The following is a 17,105-nucleotide window of genomic DNA, read 5'->3' as shown; positions in this document are numbered from 1 at the left end:
CAGAGATAGTTTTGGATTCGAGCCTGATTACAAACTTTGAATCTCCGATGTAATTTTCAAAAATATACACTCATCAACAACCTTATTATGTACACCTGTTCAACTGCTTGTTAATGCAAGTAGCTAATCAGCCAATCAAGTGGCAGCAGCTCAATGCATTTAGGCATGAAGACATGGTGAAGACGACCTGCTGAAATTCAAACTGAGCATCAGAATGGGGAAGAAAGGTGATTTAAGTGACTTTGAATGTGGCATGGTTGTTGGTGCCAACCAAGGTGTGCAGAAGACCATCTCTGAACCAACAACACGTCCAACCTTGAAGCAGATGGGCTACAGCAGCAGAAGACCACACCAGGTGCCACTCCTGTCAGCTAACAACAGGAAACTGAGGCTGCAGTTCACACAGGCTCACCAAAACTGGACAATAGAAGATTGGAAAAACGTTGCCTGGTCTGATGAGTCTGGATTTCTGCTGCCACATTCAGATGGTAGGGTCAGAATTTGGTGTAAACAACATGAAAGCATGGATCCATCCTGCCTTGTATCAACTTTTCAGGCTGCTGCTGCTGGTGGTGTAATAGTGTGGGGGAAGTTTTCTTAGTACCAACTGAGCATGGTTTAAACACCACAGCCTGCCTGAGTATTGTTGCTGAGCGTGTCCATCCCTTTATGACCACAGTGTACCCATCTTCTGATGGCTACTTCCAGCAGGATAACGTACCATGTCACAAAGCTCAAATCATCTCAAACTTGTTTCCTGAACATGACAGTGACTGTGTTTACAAGGTCTTTAGTATCTCAGTTTTGACTGGGTTTTTTAAGTATCCTGTTTTTGTGTTTGTGCATGTAAACACCATATCCCGAATTCAGAAACTGGGTTATGCCCTTTTCCCGGTTTCAAGAAACCCGGTTTTGCCACCTGGAGTACTCCAATAGAAGCAGGGATACTGGAGCATGTGTACATCTTATCCTGATCTCTGACTGCTGCCCGCCGTGTGCGCAGGCACCAGAGTGACACACCAGATATACAAGCAACATGGCGGCAACGAGAGCTTCACATTTTTGAAGCGACAAAGAGACTGAATTTTGCCTGAAAATGATGAAAGAACTCAACATAACTACGTGTTTAGACAGCAGAAGACACAGAAATGCAATATTTGTTGCCGCTCTCTCCTCCCATTGCTGAAGATGAAGTGGATGAACCATAGCTGTAATGCGACGTGAGTATTTACTAACGCTAAGCCCGCTAGAAGCCACAGAGGTCTCATTTTTGTCTTACTTCTAAATATAATAAATATATCACATTTCCCGCTCAATCTGTTGTAAACAAAAGACGTAAAAGACGTAACACAGGCCTGCGCAGATAGGATGCAGTGATCAGAAAATGGGTTACTGGTATTTATCATGTATACAGGGATATGAATAACCGGGTTTCTCTGTGTTCCATGTAAACATCATATCCCAGATAAGCCTCAAAACCGGGATACTAAAGACCTTGTAAACACAGTCAATGAGTTCACTGTACTCCAACGGCTGGTCCAACCCGGTACTAGCAAGGTGTACCTAATAAAGTGGCCAGTGAGTGTATATTAAAACATTTATTACAAGTTTAGTCAACTAAAATTTTAACAATGTAATAACATTGTGACACGATCTCCAACATCCTGTCTTATAAAATGCACAACACAGCTTGAAAACTATCATACGCCATAAAGTACATGTTTATGAGAGACTGTATAAGATTTCTCCTCATTAATGAGAGGCAGGAGTCAGAATAGGTTGTTGGCAACACATACCATATACATAATTCATGACATTTCACTGGCTATAGGGTCTGCATTAAAAACAAAACAAACAAAACACTGGGAAATTAAAGCAAGCCCAACCTGATCCAAGCCCGGGGAATTGTCAGAAAATGCAGCCCAGCACGGCTTGAACCCAGTGGGTTGGGTCAGGCTCAATCAGGTCTGGGCAGATAACTGAAGCTCTAACATGAGCTGCAAAAAATAAAGCCACTGCAGCTTGATAGCAAGAACTGGTCACCTTTGACAATAGAAACTGGAAAAAACTGTTCTTTGAGTCTCCTGTTTTTGGAAATTAGATCCATCATAAAAGTGTAAGCAATTACCCAGAGGACTGAGTATGGAATACACTTTCATGTGTTTGCATGAAAGAAAGTGCCACACCATGATGCAGATTACTTAATCCAGGTTCAATTCTAAGAACAGAAAAGAACACATTCAGTAAACTGTTTCAAAAGTCTGAAGATCACTTCAAGTTTGTTTGCTGTGGAAACCAAAGGTATAAATATCAAAGTCCTTTCTCACAAGTCTCTGCTGCTTAGTTGCCGGCTCTAATGCTTCCATAGCTTCCAACGATCTGTTTCTTATACCACAGCATCCCCATCTCTGCGGTGTGCTCTCACACCTCGCTTGAGGGATCTAAAGACATCAGATGGGCTTACATTACATACTGCAAACTGCTTCAGGCCAAGTCATTGCTTTTAATATCCGCCAGGAAACATCAACATGCACAACTGGGAAGAGAGAGGAAGTTATCCTCGGGCTTTGCCTTACCTCTCCAATTTCCCCATTTCACCCTCCTTCATTATTTCTTCTCTTTCTCCAGCGTCACCCTCTCCTTCAATAAAAGCTATATGTGTTATCCTTCTACTAATCCACTCTCACTTTATTTGCCTATATAATGGAATTCTACACTCATTTATTTGAAAGCACCTCATTGCCTTCCCTGTGAGGTGACTTAGCTAATGGCATTCTGCTTAGTGCCTGCTATTGCACCCCAGGGAGTCCTTTAGCCATTTACAACGCATACGTATCACTATCTGGGAATGCTTTCTCTATACGGGTGGATTCATGCCTGTTCAGCGAGTAAAATTTTCCCCAAATTGTGTAAGAGAGTGATTATCCTTAATTTGAGGCAGGAAGGAGTTTTGTTGTGGTTGCTTGCTTTGTGTGTGTTAACCTCCAGTTTTGCTATTTGCAACTGTGTCTGATTCGATGAAATGTTTGTCGTATCAGGATCTTGGATGTGCCTGTTTAGTTTCATGACCTTTAAGCCCTTAAAAAAAAAAACCATCCAAAACCTACTGCAGGATTTAAAAAATGCATGAGCACCAATAAGCCTGTTTTCATATTTCATGAAAAGCTCAGGCTTTCTGTCCAGATTCTTGTCCATGCAGCTGGGTGGGCCACACAGTGAGAGATTCTTTTCACAGAAGATCTGACACACCATGAATTGTTTAGCAGCTTCTCTGGTTGTAGTTTGTAACGTCTTCAGTGAAATTTTTGGAAGCGTAATGTGTTCATATGAGAGAAAACTACTTAGTTTTTCTGAATTAATGGGATTATTATCTGAGAAATGTATTATTATCTCATTAATTCAAAGCCACAGTGTGTAGGAATTTCTCCCATCTAACGTTAAAACTCATATATTGCCTTCAAACGGATAGCGCACTCTAGCACCTCACTGTGTCAACCGTGTATTGCAACAACGTTAGCTGCTGTGTACCAAAAAGCTATGATGACATTGATGAAATCATGTCATCCGATACTTCATGGAGTATTCATTCAGGCTCCTACACAGACACGTGACGTGAGCTGACAAACCCCATCCTCACCATGCTGGCTGTGTTTACAACGTAGGACTGTTGGGGCGGGTGTAAATCGAAACAAACCAATCACATCTTGACAACTGACAAGTGGCTCAACCTCACACCTCATCCCTCTTCTCGCATCACTGCGGCACTGGCCTGTGAATTCGCCCGTCACGTTGCCTTTTTGATTCCCTTTTGCGCTTTCTTGGTGACGAGGATTCTGTCTCCTGTGATGCTGCATATGCATGATCTTGCATTATGCTCAAAGAGTGGGGCTTTGTCATGCTGCAGTAGTGCCGGGGCAGTAGCGAAGCACCTCTTGCTCCTCTCCTTTGGCTTCTCAGTCACGCAGCGCTGGCCTGGCTCTCAACGAAAACACAGAAGGTGGGGCTACTCCCTGGTAGTGTTATATGTCCCTTGCTGGTGGATGTATTTTCAAGATGGCTAAATGTTATGGAACCCCCCAAACGACATACCCGCCCAATGTACAAACAAATCTGGAATTCTCCTTTTACGAGAACAAGTCAGATTATTGGTGGAGGTAATAATACACCAACGATGACATATTTATGAATGCAGACATTGATTTTTGCCAATAAACAACTGAAATTCTACACAATGTCCCTTTAAAAAAATAAATAAATAAAGGAGATTTCTTTTCAACAAAGACTTTTTTCATAGTTCTGCAATAATAATTTCCTTAATTATAAAAACAGAGCGGAATTTTTCTCAGATATCTGAGATGATTCATTCAGAAAAACTGGGAATTTTGTTTCCCTAGTGAATGCTTTTATCGGCACTTGCCTCTCGCCCCCTAAGCTATCTTCAGTAATTCCTGTTAAAACCTTTGAAAAGATGATAAATCAGTGGGCAAAACACTGGAATCTTTTTTATTTTTGGTGCCAAGGACAACAACATATGATCATGATTTAAGCCAGGGACATAAATATAGATAGTGCAAGCAGTGTGATTGCACTGGGGCCCCTGGGGTGGAGGAGCCCATAGAGAGTGGGCTCTTGCAGGTGATTCAGATTACCATGTTGGAAATATATCTGTGTTCAAAGATAAATGATTAAAAAAGAATACTATTAATTTAAAAACAGTGCCATTTGCTGTTTATGTCCTCAAAAAGGCAAACCCCTCTGACATAGTTCTCTTTTTCCTTTTTTCAAATAGTCAGTAGCTATCTGAAACAAAAATAAATGGTTTTTATTTTTACATACGTTTACCTCATTATTTGAAACTTCACATGTTTAATGAACATCTGACATTGTGATATTTTATATATATATATATGACGGAAGATAAGACAAGCAAAATAGGTCCCACACTCATTACACATGTTTTTTTTCCCCCAAAAAAACATGAGAAGAAGGCAATGAGCAACTTAAGAAGAGATGACCTAAAATTTGCACATAAGTAAAAAAAAAAAGAAAATTGAAATTAGCACAAAATTAATTAAAAAACAAAACAAAAAACAAGAAAATAGCCTGAAAAATAGCTTTAAAAATACAAATTCTATAACATTCTTTTAAATATATTATTGTGATAATTCTGAATTATTTCAGATTTCAGATTATCCTGCAATTCGTGTGACATTTCATGCCAAGTTACTCATTGCCTTTTTTCCCATGTTTCCACAGATGTATTTTCTTAGGGTTAGGTTTAAATACTTGTGAAAGGCATCTGAACGCATCACAAGAAAACTGACTTCAATTCAGGTTTCAAAGTGTTAACCTCAGATACCATCAGTATCAACATAATCTGACCCACTGTACCTAGAGAAGTACACCTGATTAAATACAGTGAACACAATGAGTTACCTCCGTCAGAATAACGTGTGAATGTTCCTTTTTGTGTGACAGGTGGGAAACCTCGGTCTGCTCTTCATGTTGCTGTTTTTCATCTACGCAGCTCTGGGAGTGGAGCTGTTTGGAGAGCTGGGTGAGTCTGCTCTACCACCGACTTGTTGCTAATCAAGTGACAGAAACATTTTAATAACTGTTCCCAAAACAAGATTGTCACTCATGTCACCAGTTATCACAACACCATGTGGCTCATCAGCATCATGTGTTTTCAGCAGCCATCAGGGCTGCCCCTCTGCCAGACCACACTGTTGAGTCTAAATTGAAAATTAGCTTCCCAGTTTGTGTTTGGCTGGTCAAATAGAGGGAACTTCTCCACAGTCTCATTTAAAAAATTATGTCCACTGCCATGGTGTTTCTTTGACCAGTCACTATGAAATGTTAATTGGTTGTCCATTTCTTCATGACAAACTGTTTCTCAGGATTTGTCACAGTTTCTAGAAATCTTCTAAATTGTACATCATGGACAAAACCTGCTAACAAGCAAACAAACAGATGCAATTGAGCTTAAAAATTGATCCAGCTCTCTGCTGTGAGTGAAAATGAAGAAAATGTCCTTGACTCAAAATCAGCCAATGTGTAATTACAATCAATCAGCCGAAGAATTAAGTGTAATGAACACCGGAATGAAAATAATTTGCAAATAATCATGTCCAATATTCTTAGTCAAGGTCATAGGGACTTCATTTAGGTTTGTTTCCATCAATTAAATCTCTAATCTGACTGACTGACAGGTTTCCAGAACTGTGGTGAAGCTATGTGACTTTTGGCATGTGGCAGCTGGACACTTGCAAACATAGGGCCCTATCTTACAACCAGCCTAAAGTTGCACACAGTGTAGCACAACTGTCATTGCTAGTTTCAGATTGACACGGTAGTCATTTTCATGGCCAGTGGCCACATTGTCTTGGTCCCAAATGTCCCATCTGTAAAGCCATGGGCGTGTAGGTCTTAAAATGAGGTGTGGTAGGGCACAATGTTGACATATTGCTGTTTTCAGGCAGCAATACAATTGCACCATTGACCAACAAATCCTAGTCTACGGTCAGAACAGCACAGTATTCTCCTGCTATTTTAAAGCAGATAATAAGATGCTCCTATATAGGCCTTCAACATGCATACACTCTGCTTGTTGCGCACACAGGGATGACTGGATAGGTTGCAGGTGGGTGAAGTAATAGATTATTAATGGGGAAAATATTAATGACATTTTTTAAAAAGAGAATATAGCAGAGAGCTGAGCAGAGCTGTTTTCTGACTCCCAATGAAGAGAGACGCATTTTTACACATGAGGAGCAGCAACTTTATTGATTTTTCCAGAAGCTAAAAGTTCTAAAGTCGTTCTGTTTCTTCTGTCAAGTTTGTAACTAGAGTTTTTTAGTGTTGCTGCTAAAATGTCCCATAATATTTGCTATTTTGCACCGACATCACTGCATTAATCTCAGCGGAAAACCATTTGCTTCTCCAATTTGCAGAATCCACAATGTAGCAGTGCTCCAGGTGCAGCAGCACCTGCTCTAAAAAGGGAATTGAAGATGACACTCTGATTGGTTGAATTTGTGATATGCCCAAAACACACAGCTGATTAATAAAGGAACTAAATATAAGCTCTTTGCCCCTTGCATCTTACTTTGTGCCTAGATTATGTACCTTTTAACATACAAAGTGGGGATGGACAAATGCACCTGTGCCATGAACTTTCGCCCATGCACTATAGATCACTTAAATAGGGCCCATAATGTTTGCATTATTAAATGCTGCAAAACAATATCATCCTGTTCCTTTATGTACATTTTGTTTGCAACATCTGGGTCGTCTCTAATTTAGAACAAAGCAAACTTTCTAGCAACGACTTTGACCAACCTTCATAAAACTTTGATGTAACCAATGTTTATCTCTCTAAACCCTTTCTTTTCCTCATCATGTCGTCTTTCAGTGTGTAACGCTGACTACCCGTGTGAAGGAATGAGCCGACATGCCACCTTTGAAAACTTTGGAATGGCCTTCCTCACACTCTTCCAGGTTTCCACCGGCGACAACTGGAATGGCATCATGAAGGTACTTCAGTTTTACAGCAGTAGTGGAAAGTACATTTACTCAAGTACTATATTTATGTAAAATTTTGAGTGATTTGTACTTGTGCATTGTCATGTTCTGCATCTTTATACTTCTGCTCCACTGCATTTCCATGGCAAATATTGTACTTTTTACAACATTATATTTATTCAATAACTATGTTACTTTGCAGATTAAGTAATAATGAAAATTTAATCAACAAATGAAATATGATGTATACGATACGATACGATACAATATGATACAATATGATGTATTAATGGATGAAATGTACAAGCTAGCAGTATGTAAAGTAGTTAAAATTACCCCCACCCACCTTTACCAGCTGTCTGACTGAAGCCTGAGATTTTGGCTCACAGGGATTATTTTTACACAAGTTTAACTCACTATTTGAAACTTTGGCATGTTTAATACGATCATCTGACATTGTGACATATATGATGGAAAATAAGGAAAAGTAAAATAGGTCCCCTTTCAAAGTTACAGTGGGTACAGCAGTAGGAATGGTTTAACCATTTGAACCCTGAGCAAATAGGGTTGATTTTTTTTTTTTCCAAAACAAAAACAAAACAAAAAAAAAAAAAAAATAGGAGCAACCTAAGAGGAAATGACCACAAAATTATCACAAAATTAGTGAGAAAAGAAAAAAATAATACAAAAACACAAAAGTGAAACTGACTAGCTTAAAAAAAATACTAATAATCTGTAACATCATTTTAAATATACAATTATCATATTTAGAAATAAAGTTTAATGGACTTTTTTCCTAGCTTTTTTTTTTTTTTTTTTTTTAAAAAGGCACTTATGTCTTGCAATTTACACAGCATTTCAACATCACAATGCTAAAAGTAAACAATAATGCATGAATAATTAGAATGCAATGATATATGATCATGTAAAGATATATTCTGTACATTTTTACTTTACAATATGATATAATTTTTATATATTTTTTATATAAATTCCAGCAGTATCAGTTGACACACCTACAGCTTTCCAATACACATTAAAAGGTGTTTCCTGTCACTTAAGCGCCTGCTCTCCTGTTATTCAAACAACTAGCTACAAGAACAATTGCTTCTCCCCACATAACCAAATTTGTCCAGAATTAGCCAGATCATTTAGCTAAGGTCGCGTCAGGAAAATAAGTTTATGTCAGGTCACATACACCATATATTCGCACAATAAGAGCTTATGCCAGGTCACTTACACTATAATTCTTGTACTTTTAGTTAAGTAACATTTTGAATAAAGGGCTTTTACTTTAACAGAGTATTTCTACAGTGTAGCATTGCTACTTTTATTTAAGTTAAAGATCTGACTACTTCTTCCACAACTGGCTTACAGCTGCAGTAGGACATGTTCATGTCACTCTTATCTCTATGTCATTAGGACTGGGCTATGTAATCAACTAAGCTGATTGGTTTTCACTTTCCTCACTGTCACCTCATCTCCTGCAGTCGAGGCAGCACAAATGTTCTCAGATGAGGGTCAATCAGAAAGGAGGGAGTCTAAAGCAGTGCTATTTGAGAGTTTAAAGAAGCATATGTGCATATTCTTCAATTTTCTGATCTGCCCAAACCTATTTTACACCAGTCTCAGAACAGACATGAGCCAAGAAGCAGAATAATAATTGAAGGTCTTCAGTTCAGATCCCAGGACCAGACGATATTTCAGTAGGGGAAATGAGTGAGTAATGAGCATGTCCTTTAGCAAAGATGCTGTTGAAAAAGTAAATGAGCACTCGACAAAACCTTTGAAGGATGAATAAAGATTAAAATTTGCACAATTTGGTCCTCCTCGTCATTCACTCATCTATCACCTCAATCAAGTCTCACTCTCTAATCACACCCAAGTACCTTGAGCTCTTAAAATGTTATCACAGCCCATATCCGAGAGAAAGTTAATCAGTGCTGATTAGGTTCTTAGAGAGAGTGACTGACTGTAAACGAGAGGAAGACGGACAGAAAATTTGTCAGGCCTCGAGCCTTGAATGAGAAAGATTGTAAAAGTTTGACAATGTGATCCGTAAAGACGATACAATTTGCCTCTATGGCACTCTGTATGAGTCTCTTTTACTTAACATTGAGGGCTCAAGTTTCCCGGCGCAGCGCAGGGTGGCCAACGCCGCACAGAGCTAATTTCGAGCAGCGCAACCTGAGGCGCGCTCAGTTTGGTAGTTTGGCAGACCGAGGTGCGTTGAGATGGGTGTGACGGCGCAGCAGGGGGAGGTGTCGACAGATCCAACTTGGAGCAGTGACAGTTTCGTGCCAAAAGGCTTCGCAGAAGGTGCGCTAAAAGCTCGTCAGCTGAAACCAGGTCTACTGTCAGCGTAGGGGGAGCTCAGCTGGTGCAGTGGAAGTTTGGCTGACCGGCGGACAGTGTGCACACGTCACCAAAACCTCATAGGCAGGTTTCCAGAATATCAGGCACATTAACAATGCAATAAATACCCAAAAAAAACTATTCAATGCAACTACCTGCAATCAGCACATAAATGTATCTCTATATCGACTGTCCCGTCACATCTGATGTCAGATCAAAGGGGATTGGCACTGCTTGGCACGTTTGGCACGCGTAATGGAAACCCAACCTGATTTGATTAACACAGCTGCTCTCAGCCAACCACAAACAGCCACAGCATCAGATAGGGAGTATATATTCAGCATCTGTCATTTTAGAAAAGTCAAAAGAAAAGAAACAGAGTGAGACTGCGAGAGAGAAAGAGAGAGCGAGCTTGGACCTCCTGAGAAGTTTGGCCGTCTGATGCTGCTGCTCTCTTCTGCCATGGTGAATTGAGTAAACTCTCATTACACCTTCGCACGGCGCATTTAAGGGCGAGGAGAGGGGCTCACTTGATTGGTGTGATGTGTGTAAAACCCACTCCACACATTCTCTCGTCCCTCTTTCCGACTTGCGCAGGTAGGAGGGACGGAGATGGGATAGAGGAGTAGCTGCGCTGCTTTTTTATCACAGTAGTTATTAAACAATACGTTTATGGTTGATTAGTCAACCCAGTTGCCAGAACAAATGCTGGCATTGTACATTTCTACAAACCAGGCATATGTAACATTTGCAGTTTATTATGTAGCAGATACCCTGAAACCTTATGTTCCAATAATGCTGTGGTTAACATGTGGTTAGGTTCAGGGACAAAATCCACTTGGTCATGATTAGGGTTAGGAAAAGATCATATTTTGGCTTAAAATACCCAGTTTTAGGGACACAATTCCTGCTGTAAGAAGTAGTGATGTCTCCATCATGACAGTATCCCAGCAGAAAACACAGCTGCACCTCAGTAATAACAATTGCTTTTCATGGCACTATTCCCACTGGAAAAATAGCGACGGGTTTTGGGGGCTAAAAAGCCGCAAGAAACACTGTAACGGACCTCTAAAAAACAACCAGTTATGTTTGCTGATTTTGATCAGTGATTTCGATCAGTGCATGCATGCTCACCACCATACCGTCATGGCTCACTGTGACCTTTGAAAATAACAGAGCAATCACGGTTGTTTTAGGTTACACCTGTGCACCTGTCCTGTCTTGAGTTTCAAGCCATTCCACTCATCAACGGTGGAAGTAACATGTAAAGAAACATAGCGATGTGCCAGCAAAGGCAGAAAAGAAGGAGACCCTGAGCCTATCACTGTCTTCACCTACTAAAAGTTCGGTTTGTTTCGCTAATATCTTACTATTCTTCCCTTTTGTCTCCCCCCCCTTCGTCTGACCCTTCCTCCCTTTTCCCCACTCACCCCAAACTCTCCTAATACTCCACCACCCACCAGGACACACTGAGGGAGTGCCCACCGAGTCATCCTGACACTGATTATGGCTGCCATGCTGGACTACAATTCATCTCCCCGATGTATTTTGTATCATTCGTGCTCACGGCCCAGTTTGTCCTGATCAACGTGGTGGTGGCCGTGCTGATGAAGCACCTGGACGATTCCAACAAGGAGGCGCAGGAGGACGCTGAGATGGACGCAGAGATCGAGCTGGAGCTGGCTCAGGGGGGCCTCTGCTGCATGATGGGGGGCATTGGCGCCATCGCTGGAGCAACAGGTGCCGCTGCGAGCGGGGCCGGCGTGGGCGGAGGAGCGTCCAGTGCAATTACAGTGGGGACAGTCGGGGGTACAAGTAGCGGGGTGATTGCACCACTACGAGATCCAGGAGGAGGCGGTGCAGCTCATGAGGGACACACACACCGTCGATGTCGGCTCTACTCTCCTGCTCAGGTAAGTGGACCTTCAGACAGTCAAGAGAATAATTACTGCTGATGGAACTCCACTTCTACTTTTAACAATGCAGATAAGAGGTGATATTGTGCTCTCAGGTTTGTTTCTGCATGTTGGCACCATACAAATAGCTTTTAGAAAAATAAATGTTTTATGTAAACCATGTAACTTCCCCTACTTATGCAGATCATTGTGACATTAGTTCAAGTGGTATATCATTGATATCATACCTGACATTAAGGTCTTTTTTTTTTTTTTTTTTTACTAAACTCATATGTTTTATGTTTCCTATTACTGGACATTTCTGTATGTACCAGTGATTTACCACTGATGATCATCTAAACAGACATCTCTCTCAATTTTAAGCAAGATTACGTTTTAATTTCAATATTTTACAGTTTTAAGATAACAAAAAAAAGGAAAAGGGCCTAAAGGAAAAGTTTGGGCACCTGTGTGGTCAGTACTTAGTAGCGCCCCCTTTGGCAAGTGTCACAGCTCTTAAATGCTTTTTGGAACCAGCTATTCAGTCTTTCAGTTCTTGTTTGGAGGAGTTTCACCCATTTTTCCATGTTGAAGGCTTCCAGCTCTCTAAGGTTCTTGGGCCGTCTTGTATGCACTGCTCTTTTGAGATCTATCCACAGATTTTAATGATGTTTAGATCGGGGGACTGTGAGGGCCATTGCAAAACCTTCAGGTTGCACCTCGTGAGGTAGTCCATTGTGGGTTTCACAGTGTATTTAGGATCATTGTCCTGTTATAGAAGCCATCCTCTCTTCATCCTCAGCTTCTTTACAGATGCTGTGATGTTTGCTTCCAGACTTTGCTGGAATTTAACTGAATCCATTCTTCCCTCTACCTGTGAAATGTTCCCTGTGCCACTGGCTGCAACACAAGCCCAAAGCATGATCAATCCACCCCCTTGTTTTAACAGTTGTTCATTTTATGAAATCCTGCATCCTTTTTTTCTCCAAGCATATCTTTGCGCATTGCATCCAAAAAGTTTGGTTTTACCTTCATCAGTCCACAGGACTTGTTTCCAAAAAGCATCAGGCTTGTTTTGATGTTCCTTTGCACACTTCTGATGCTGAATTTTGTGGTGAGGATACAAGAAAGGTTCTTCTGATGACTCTTCCATGAAGGTCATATTTGTGTTGGTGTGGCTGCACGGTTGAACAGTGCACAACCACTCCAGAGTCTGATATATTTTTCTGCAGGTCTTTTGCAGTCAAACAGGGGTTTTGATTTGCCTTTCTAGCAGTCAAGCAGCTCATTCAGGAAGTTTTCTTGGTCTTCCAGACCTCAACTTGACCTCCACAGCTCTGGTTAATTGCTATTTCTCAATGACATTATGAACTGAGGAAACATTTACTTGAAAAATGCTTTGCTATCCTGCTATAGCCTTCTCCTGCTTTGTGAGTATCGGTTATTTTAGTTTTCAGAGTGCTAGACAGCTGTTTAGACGAGCCCATGGCTGCTGACTGACGGGACAAGGTTTAGGGAGTCAGAATATTTATAAAGCTTTGAAATTTGCATCACCTTGCCTTTCCTAACAATGGTTGTAAACAAGCCGTAGTCCTAACAAGCTAATTGTGGTCTGAGACCCTGGTAAAAGTTGTCTGAGAGCTCAAATGTCTTGGGGTGCTGAAATTTTTGCATGGTGCTCCTCTCCTCTTTTTTCACCCTAAAATTGTACAAAACAAAAATAATACACTGACCTCACTTAAAATGTTTAAAAGCATGTACAGTAGATCAGTTCATCTTCTTCTTGCTTAACTACTCATAGTAAATGACATTTTGTTTCTGTATAGCATTTTTCAAAAACAAGTTTACAAAGTGTTTCACGGACATGAAAACATAAAATACACAGCACAATTATGAAATAGAATAAGTTTAACACAGCCAATAATAGAAACATAAATTCAAGACAATAAATAACACCACTGAGAAAAAATAATGCATGAAACAACAGAGAAAAACTTGAATTTAAATGTATTTTAAATAAGTTTACATACGTTTCAAATGAGATTTAAAATAGTATAATGAGGTAGTTTGACTGATTCCCAATGGAAGGTTATTTCACAATTGTGGAGCCACAAGAGCAAATGCCCTACTACACTCTGTCTCAAGCCAAAAAATAAAAAAGCTGGTCTGCAGATCTGAGAGTGAGAGCAGGGATGTAATGGATAAGATTGCACTGTAAGAAGGGACAATGCTATTCAGTGATTGAAAAACAAGCAGTAACAATTTTGAATAAATTCTGAACACCACAGGTAACTATTGCAATAAGGCCATACCTGCAGTGTTTTGCACAATTTGGAGGTGGCTATGGGGCTACCAGCAGCTGTCTGCTTTCATTTGAATACATCTGTTAGGGAACAATGAAATACAGGCTTTAAAATGTGCTAGTTTCCTTTTAAGACTGAGTAGCATTGACAAAACAGACATTTGCAATGTCCAAGGGAAATAAAAGGGACTGGAGCACACTGATTGATTTGCCTTTAATTGTGTCTGTTTGCACAATTAAAAACTGCAAATCAATGAGTGTGCTATAGTGCCTCCTTTTCCCTTGGAAGTTTGCTTTCCTTGAGCCAAGAGGCATCTGATTCACCTGATGATTGTGGAAGATGCACAGAGAATTCTGTTCCAATATTTGTCTTGTGTGCACGATACTGGAACTTTTGGTTCAGCCCACACCATGGCCAGTTCTCACCACAAGCTAATCGTGTGGGATCATGAGTGACGAGCTGATAAGCTTTGATGATCTCCTAACTGCACACTCCCTGCAGCATTACATCCTGTCAGAATTCAGATAGCTGTGCCAAACAGATGAGTCATGAGCCATTGAACATCACTTTTCACAATATAATCATAAGATCACCAATCTGCATTTTATGAGTTACAGTGTTGTGCCACTTCAGTGACAGTCACAGCCTGAGAGGCGTTGTTTTGTCCCTCTGGAGTCTGATCCAGCGAAATAACAGACACTGCTGGCTCACCAAGAGTGTCAAACACAGAAAATTTAGCCAATGAGTGCTGAAATAATTAATTAATCAACCTGTGTAATCAATGGTTTCTGCCACTCAAATGGAGGATTTGCTGTTTTGCTTTTTGTTTTCACTGCTAGTCAGACAAAACAAGTCACTTGCAAATGTCATGTTGGGCTCACAGAACTTCTGGCATGTCACTCTTTTCTGATAATGTATATACTGAACAACTACTAATGAAATAAATAATTAAAACAGTTGTCATAAGTTGCTCATTAAAAAGAATTAGAAAAGGCTGCCTTTCTGTGTGATTGCACCTTACAATTTGTAGCTTCTTTGCAGCAGCATCCGTATTTGAAGCATTGTGAACAGTCATGGCTACAAAGGAGTCTGGACAGACATGGATGTAAACTGTAACTTCAACTTCTACTTGGCAGTAGCTAGCAGCAAAAATGGAGCATTGACTGGTGGCTGGAGAGGTGCCAGTTCACCTCCTGGGCACTGCCGAGGCGCCCCTTGAGCAAGGCACTGAACCCCCCAACCACTGGGGGCGCCTGACAAAGGCAGCCCCCTCACTCTGACATCTCTCCCCTTTGTGCATGTGTGTGTCTTTCGACAAAAAGAGTGAAAAAATTTAATTTCCCCTCAGGGGGGTTAATAAAGTATATAAAAAATAAAAATAAAAATATGTAAAAAAAATAAATAAATAAATAAACATTATGTACATGTCACAAGTAGTCTCAGCAATTTAGGGGCATTGATTATGCATGTCATGACAGGTGACATGCATCAGCTTGAAACAAGTTTATGACATACTTGTGTGGTTAAGTTTGGTTAATGTGACTTGGAGCATCAACACCAACAAGCCTCATAGAAAACAGAACTAAACAATATATGATTGGCAGGTTTATCCTGGTTATTTTAAGATTTAATTTACGTCATCGACAGCAACAGTTGGTGCTGCACATCCAGCCAGACACTGTGGCATAGCACAACATCTGGAGCTATTCTTATTCATGAAATACTGCTGCCCTAGTTGTGCAAATACAAGGTGTTAATGACTTTTACACACAGGCATACAAACGTGGTTAAAAAACACACATAAATGTATGCAGAGAATCCACGTGCACACACACTCAAACACACGTGCGGGATATTAAATGGCCGCTGTCGCCATCATTCTAAAAATACCATGAGTGGGGGGCCATGGCGGACGTAGCTCTCATTCTTCAGCTCCCTGATTGCTGCATCTCAAACAGCAAGTCGGTACAAGCCACATCCGTAATCACACTCACATAAAATTATAGCACCTGCAGCTGAGAACAGGTATTTTCAGAAGTACGCTCACTGAGGCAGAAAGAAAGAAACATGTAAATAAACAAACAACAGCAGAAACAAAGGGGAGGCGGAGGAAATGAGTGAAATCAGGAAATGTAGAGAGGGAAAAATAGAACAAATTTAAATTTAAATTGGGGGTAACATAAGGAGAGGGAGAAAGTGAGGAGTTGGGAGTTTGGAAAGCAAGTGACTGTTGCAGCAAGTGGCTGAGTGACTAGCTGTGTTTGACTCACTGAATGGCTTACTGCCTCGATGCAACTTACTGACTGGCTGTGGGAAGTAACTAAAGGTGCATTTGCACCCAGCGGAATGTTAAATCCCTACCTTTAATGTGTTTGAGCAGGTGACAACAGTGCCAAGTAGACTGCGAGGTGGCTCATTAGAAATGACCCCGTAAACATGAACACTGATTAGTGGCAGTAGAAGGAGCTGGCTGTTGGCATCTGACTGCCAGCTGTGCCTTATACCCTCTAACAACAAAGAGGCTGTCTGCACTAATGCTCATGTATTATTTCTTAATGGGGTCTGGATTTTTCAGCAGATTAAGTTCATTTGTCATGTTAAAGCTGGAAACATACCTTTATTAAAGACATTCAAGACAAGAAACCCAAACATTACCACCAACATGCACAGAGAGCAACCCATACTGAGCAAATGAATGAAATTCAGTAAATGCAGGACACAGTGGAGTCTAGGCAACCATCGAAATTCATCAAGCAGTAGTGGATGAATTACATGACAGCCATACTGAAATAAAAGTAAATAAATCTTACCAGAAAATGACTTTAGTAGAAGTTAAAGTCACCTATTAGAATATTAGGTAAAAGTTTCAAATTATTATTACTTAAGGGTCAAAATAATTTTATGATATTTAAGTATTAAAAGTAGAAGTACAAGTAAACAAAAAGAAAGAAAAAAGAAGCAGGCAGTCAGAATTCTGAGGATTATGAAATCTTCCTGACATGTACACCACCTTAAAAAGGACCACACA

At 40.4% G+C, this 17,105-nt stretch overlaps 1 protein-coding gene across 1 annotated transcript in view; it reads left to right on the top strand.

Annotated features, from left to right (window-relative positions):
* Positions 1–17,105, top strand: part of LOC125885939 (voltage-dependent T-type calcium channel subunit alpha-1I-like) — a 219,987-nt gene that overhangs the window by 170,885 nt on the left and 31,997 nt on the right. Inside the window, exons 29-31 of the mRNA XM_049571799.1 lie at positions 5,479–5,557; positions 7,415–7,536; positions 11,343–11,792. Of these exons, the coding sequence (XP_049427756.1) occupies positions 5,479–5,557; positions 7,415–7,536; positions 11,343–11,792 (651 nt within the window). The remainder of the gene's footprint in view (positions 1–5,478; positions 5,558–7,414; positions 7,537–11,342; positions 11,793–17,105) is intronic.

Source organism: Epinephelus fuscoguttatus, linkage group LG3 (assembly GCF_011397635.1).
Source record: "Epinephelus fuscoguttatus linkage group LG3, E.fuscoguttatus.final_Chr_v1".
In the NCBI taxonomy this organism is placed as follows: domain Eukaryota; kingdom Metazoa; phylum Chordata; class Actinopteri; order Perciformes; family Serranidae; genus Epinephelus; species Epinephelus fuscoguttatus.
This window is presented reverse-complemented; position numbering and strand designations above follow the sequence as displayed.